This window comes from Rhincodon typus, chromosome 9 (genome assembly GCF_021869965.1).
Source record: "Rhincodon typus isolate 14 chromosome 9, sRhiTyp1.1, whole genome shotgun sequence".
In the NCBI taxonomy this organism is placed as follows: domain Eukaryota; kingdom Metazoa; phylum Chordata; class Chondrichthyes; order Orectolobiformes; family Rhincodontidae; genus Rhincodon; species Rhincodon typus.
The window spans coordinates 55,464,532-55,471,385 of NC_063340.1; the positions used below are offsets into that span (position 1 = coordinate 55,464,532).

At 35.8% G+C, this 6,854-nt stretch overlaps 1 protein-coding gene across 2 annotated transcripts in view; it reads right to left on the reverse strand.

Annotated features, from left to right (window-relative positions):
• The window catches only part of LOC109917304 (G patch domain-containing protein 2-like), a 163,307-nt gene extending 157,230 nt beyond the window's left edge, over positions 1 to 6,077 (reverse strand). Inside the window, exon 1 of one of the 2 annotated variants that reach the window (XM_048601125.1) lies at positions 6,051 to 6,077. In XM_048601125.1, the coding sequence (XP_048457082.1) occupies positions 6,051 to 6,062 (12 nt within the window). In that variant the 5' untranslated portion in view covers positions 6,063 to 6,077. Of the gene's footprint in view, positions 1 to 713; positions 810 to 6,050 lie in introns of those variants that run through there. The other variant, XM_048601124.1, reaches the window with a different exon arrangement.
• Between the last annotated feature and the right edge of the window lie 777 nt (positions 6,078 to 6,854).

Genomic DNA, 6,854 nt, shown 5'->3' on the forward strand with positions numbered 1-6,854 from the left:
ATGGACAGATGAGGAAAAGGTAGAAGCAGGTATTCTAATTGAAGCAAGTTTGTGAAGTCTCAAACGAGTTTAAATCAAAGCAAAAATATCAAGACATCAGTAAAAACTGACCATCTGACTTGGTCAAGCGATTATGAATAGTTATGAAGCTATTGGCAACCACTCACTTCAAAGAGATGCCTCATAACTGTAGTTATAATAATACTGAAAAATATAGAATTTCCACTCTTGTCTAATTTCTGCATATATAAAAGGTCTAAACAAGTCCACAAAAGGATATTATGGAAAGCAAGCCTTCCTAGATTTGTGTGATATGAAAATACTGTGTCATGAGTTTAAGGAACAGGAGGAAAGCACTGTCTTTCAGTTGTATTCTCTGCCTCTTTGTTGCAACAGCAAACACAAGCACTGAGATAAGAAATTACCTAGTCATGCAAGACGCACCCACACAAAATCTACCACTTAATGGAATAAACTTACACCAAGTGCAATATCATAAGGACTGCAAAATGAAAAGAAAACTAATCGGAATAGATGGATTGAATGAGAGAAACAAAAACAGAAAATTGCCAAAACGGGAGGAAGGAAACCCAAGACAAAAAAAAAGACACTGCCTAATAACAGCAACAAGTAAAACATGCTTTGGTGTTTGAGAAATATACAATTATGAAACATCCCAACAATTTAAACAATTTCACCAAAGTTGACAGTACCTGCCTGCTGTTAAAAATCAACAGTTCTGCCTCCAACAGCATCCTCTCAAATCAGGTTTAATTTAGTAAGGAGGAGTGTGTATTACTGTTACGGAGGCACACTCAGTAGGCAAAGGAAAGTTGGCATACATCAACAGAAGAATAAAATGAGGAAACCTTTAGGCAAACACCACATGTACTTCAAGACTGTAACTAAATATGGGCACCTGCTGTCAGTGCCACATAAAGCATTACAATATCATACTGTGAATTACTAATTTTACTAGGTAAGAGTAGATAAAGCAAAAATATAATCAAACCTGCAAGTTACCAGACTATGTCAGGAATAAAATTATGAGTTATTAAATGTTTGCAGATATATGCATCGCTACTGCTAGTGAACCAGTGGCATCTAGTGACAGAAAGTAGATTCTGCATTTTAAATGTAACAGTTAATGAAACAAAAGACAAATGTTACGTGCAGTCCTAATGGAATTAAACTTTTTCTTAGCAACAAAGAATTAAACTGAAGAAGGATCCATTTAATTAGATTGTCCTACTTAAATTTTTAATTACATTTCAGATATTTTTACAAATGAGAGGTAATTGTGGATAAGAGCAAGCTCATATGTATTACAAGCCTGCTACAAATTATTTTCCTAAAAATGACAGTTTTTTAAACCACACAGCATCATACATGGAAGTAAACAGAGTGATGAATTACTCCTAATTAAATTATATAGACATCACATATACATTGAACTTCATTATAGCAAGTATCTTTACAAATTCTTAAAAACAGGCTTGTAAGAATGTCAACATTTGAATTCAATAGGCCACCTAAAATCACTTAGAACAGCTTAGCCAATTCATGACCTACGATTGGTTTATCAGCTGATGAAGTTGGCAATGTGAATCTGAAACAACTCACGGTGGTAGAGTGTTAAGAGTTAAAAATAAGCCAAGATACTCTCATCTTCAATATGCTCTTTCCAAAAATAAACTTCCCCTCCCTCCATCCTCCAAACATATACAAGTTTTAATACCAAGACATCAACTAGAATTACAAAATCCAAGCATCACTCAACAAATGATCAAACCTACAGAAGAAAAGCTCCAGAAATAGGAAAGAAGACAAAATACTACTGAAACCACACACTGATGAAGTCAAGCCACACTGGCAGATCCTTATTAGTTATTGGAAAAATTGTTGGAGTTAATATTGACACAGCAATGTGTAAATCAATATATCTAGAGGGGCAATACATTTTAATTTAAGAAATGTTCAAACTGTAGCAGCAAATCCATGCACTTAGCACATATGCACCATCAAAAGGTTTGCTCACAGAGACATTAATTCTGCATAGATCAGAGGATGGTAGCCAGGGTCTATTCAGAAATGTGTGGCATGCGGCATTTGCTCAGATTCTCATTTTACAAAGAAAGCATCATAAATCACAAGTGAAGCTTATAATAATCTATTTTCAGTTATTTTATGAAGCATTTTACCCTTGATGCAAAGCGCTTGCATTTCAGTACCATCGGTGGCAAGTTTATCTATTGCTGAACACACTGTAGCTAAGAGGGTTTAAACAAATATACAATCATAAAATTTGAACATATTATAAAAAGAAATGCAAATAAAAGAAAAAAAAAAGCATTTCGATATTGCAATTCAATATTATTTTACTTTTGAAACAATTTTCTTACTGACTCAATTTTATTATTAGATGTTATTTATAAGGATTAAACTCAAAATATATTTTGAAATTATTCCATCATTAAATCAATGTCTTTGTAGTCTCATATTAAAACTGTGGCATAATTTCACTATCACTGCATTATACCAGTTTTGGGCCAAACATTATGGTAGCAGTGAAGTATAAAAACTGAAATTATATTACTTGATATGATTACAAGATGCCAACAAAACTTAATCATATTATAAACATATCACTTGCATCATAGCAACTAATCATATTCAGAACTAGTTTTGAAAAGTAATGTGCATTTGACATACTAAGATAATAGCTTGAATTATAGTTGCATATTTGATATTCAATATACACTTAAAACTTGTAATTTAGCTCAAATATGGATTCTTTAAACACAAAAGCAAGTTTCTCAAAAAAGATGAGTGCAACATTGAGTGGTTGACAAAAATGTTCGACTCAGTAATGTATTCACTTTATTGAGGTTGAACTCCTCATAAGCTTTGATGGCATTTCCACCAAAATCGAGAGAGGGTGTTTGGGGAAGTTTTTCGTAATGAAAGGTTTGCAATAATGAGATTCCATTGGATTCACAGCACCTGTCAAAGCTAAAGCCTTTGGTATTGATTTCATTAAAGGAAACTCCTTGGATCTTTGTAAGATGATTATCAAGACAGATTGGGAGACAATTTTAACTCCTTGGTTGTCAAAGGTTACTTTGATTAAACAGTATCTATGTGAATAAAGTTCCTTTCCTGGTTTAGGGGCATGGCTAACACAGTTCAGTTAAGCTATGAAACGTAGTTTTTTGATTTCAAATATGCTTCTTTACTTTCAGAAATGCAATCTTAAAATCTAAAATACCTTCATTTCTAACCACACGGCTATCTTTCCCAAGAAGCAACACATTGTTTTAGAAAATATGTACGTCTTCCCAGAAATAACTATCATGCTAATTAAGGCTGTTAAAATTAGGAGAAACTACATACTGGCATATCTGTTGTATAAATAGTTGTTGGATCAGTGAGTGAACTGCGATGTCCATATGCTTTCGTTCAGCAATAAATCACTTCTGAAAATCAAAGTGTTTAAGTGAAGAGAAAAATGATCTGAAAGATCTGGCCTCAGCATGCAAACAGGAAGTTTATCTGTTAGGAGGTAATTTTAGCTGCATCGTAATAAAATGAAACAATGTCTGCTGACCCTCAGATGCCATTCCCATGTGGTTACTTGAATTCTCGCCATGCTACATAGAGAGCCAGCTCTGAAAGCTGATATGTCATGGCACAGTGACAGTTGAGTCTCATGAAAAAAAAGTTTCCACTACCTCAAACCTCACAAAGCAGCTGTCAAGTTAATTCTCGCACATTACAGTTCTGCTAAAGATTGTAGATGCCACATTCTTTAATGTACAGTGATATTGCACATTTTATTTCTTCAATGGAATCAAACTTTTATGTGAAGACAAACGTAATCTAAGTTTCTAAAGCAAACATGTCAATTCCAGTAAGTCTTTAGAACTCAAGACATAAGTAATAGTGTTTATTATCCTTTTGAGTATTTTAACAAATCATTTCAAATGCAATCTTAACAATAATTTGTGGTAAAAATGCATTTTCCTAATTCTAGGTTTACAACTGAGTGAAATGAAATATAAAAACAGACAAGGAGCAGAATTTTGCCTCCTAGAGATGGTCATCAAGGTGACGACAGGGGAAACAGTGGGACAAGCTGGCCTTGGAAAGAGATGCACCCCCTTCTCACCACCTCAGCAATTAATTTCTCAGCAAGAACATCCATTGGGTACTTTCTTGCCTCACCAGCAATAAAAGCCTTTGATTGGTCAATAAATGACCTCAGCTCATCACCTCCCTGATTAAATGGCTCCCTGGTACAAAAGAAAGGTGGCTAGTTTTCCAACAAGACAACCATGGTGACATATCTTCTAGGTTGGTTTTGCTGGAGGTGGTGGGGTAGTCTCCAATTGCTTCAATTAAAAAACTACATTTGCATATTTGACATTTAATATAAGTTTAAGATAACTTGTAATGTGGCTCAAATACGGATTGTTTAAATTGAAAAGCAATAGTGCCTCAAAATACATGACAGCAAAACTGAGGGGTTGACAAAAATGTTCTTCTCAGGAAGGGATTCACTTTATTGAGGATGAGCGCCTCATAGCTTTGATAGCACTTCCACCGAGAGGGTGTTTGGACAAGATTTTCATACCAAGCCACTGTGATAATGAAATTCTAGTGGACTGGGTGAATTATCTTGGCAGGGATGTGTTAGTCATCATCTGATATGCTCACTTCTGTTTTTGTACAAAGAAAGGATAATTCCACCCAAGGTGCAGGAACATATATCCTGCAAAACAGAAGGTCTTTAGTCCATCTTTCTTCTGCCAGCTCTTCAAAAGAGCTTCTGGATTAACCTCATTCCTTGCTCTTTCCCTATAGCCATGCAACATTTAGTCTATTCATTCTTTTATCCAAAAGTCTTTTGGAAGTCACTGCTGCATCTACCTCCGCTACCCTTTCCGGAAGTGATTTCCGAATCAAACAACTTGCTGCCTTAAAAAAAAACTCCTCTTATCTTACCTGTATCTCTTTTGCAAGATATAATAACTCTAACACTGTGGTTACTGACCCTTGCACCAGTTGTCACAACTCGCTGGGGTAATAAGCTGGAAGCAAAGCCCCACTATTCCCAGAAACATCACAACTGTTAAGATTTAATTGAACTATCCAAAGTCCCCAATTTACTTGATTGACAAATCTCATCTGTACCTGACTGGACAATCACTATTTATTACAAACAGACTGTTCTTAATTGATGGCAAAAAGGAAACACATATTACTTACTTAGAATTCTCTATAGCTTATTCACCCTTAGCTAAATTTCATACTTCTTTAAAAAATCCCATACACATAAACAAACAGATACACAAAGAAAAATGCTAACACACAAATTTCTGAGTGAGCAGAGAACAAATAAACAAAGTAAATTCTGGCACCAGTCTGCATTACAGATGACAAGATTATTTTTCCTCCAATTCTCTTCTGACTCCTTCCAAATTTTTGAGGGGGTCCAAAGTTTTGGACACACGAATTCTCAACTTTTCATTCAGTGGTTGAGGATTCACCTTCTGGAGTCCCTTTCAGTGAACTGGGTTTGCCTTTTTTCTTTTCAAGAAGGGAACTTCCAGAAGGAGAGAGAGAGACAGACAGACAGACACAGAGAGAGAGAGAGAGAGACACAGACAGACACAGAGAGAGAGAGAGAGAGAGAGAGAGAGAGAGAGAGAGAGAGAGAGACACACACACACACACACACACAGTGTGAGTGAGAGTGAGAGTGAGATAGAGAGACAGAGACAGAGACAGAGAGACACACACAGAGAGAGAGAGACACAGAGAGAGTGAAAGAGAGAGATACAGAGAGAGAGAAAGAGACAGAGAGAGAGAGAGAGAGAGAGAGAGCTATAGCTAGAGATACAGAGAGAGAAAAAGAGACAGAGAGAGAGAGAGAGAGATGCAGTTCTTTAACTTCCTCACTCAAAGAAGGGGAAGCTACAGCTGTTTGCTTCTTCACAGGTTGGATATTTCTGCTGTACTGTCGAATCAAAAAATTGTAGGACACTCACCAAGGAATCCATCAAAAAGAAGTTGTTAATATATTGAGTGCTCTTGACCACATACAACTGATCCTGGTTGGAAAAACAAACAGAAAAGTTTGTCACTTGACAACCTGCCCTGCCCCTAGACCCATGAAGCTGAGGAGTCTCACATCTTTCCCCACTGCTTGAATAAGGCCACCTTGTCGATACAACAGACAATAAATTCCGGTAACTTTTTTTTTTTAATTGCAACATCTACTTCCAAAGTCCTTTGGTTTAAAGTAATATCTTTTTCCAAATTTTAAGTTCAAAATTTATAAAGTAAAAGTGCTTGCTACACAGTGGAGAAAAAGGTTTATCATTACGCACTCTTCACTTATTCATGAGAGACAATGGTGTAGAAATGTTACTGCATTTGTAATGTGGGAACCTAGAGAATAATTTGGAGACATGCATTGGAGGAATTTAAATTCAATTAAAAAAAATCTGGATTATCAGGCTAGTTCTAGGTGATAGTGACCAGGAAACTATTATTAGTTGTTGTAAAATATCCACCTGGTTCACTAATGTCCTTTCTCAAGAAAGGATTTTGCCTTTTCTGGTCTGGCCTATATATAACTCCAGATCCACAGCAATGTGATTAACTTTTACCTTCCCTCTAAAAACAAACTCTAACAAATCACTCAGTTCATTAAGAACGGGCAACAAAGGTTGCGATACCCACATCCCATTAAAGAATAAAAACAACTCAATTCTTCATGATTTTTAATGACACTACTAAATTTCTCCTCTACTTTCTGTGCTGAGGAAAACAATCCCAGCTTGCCTCCA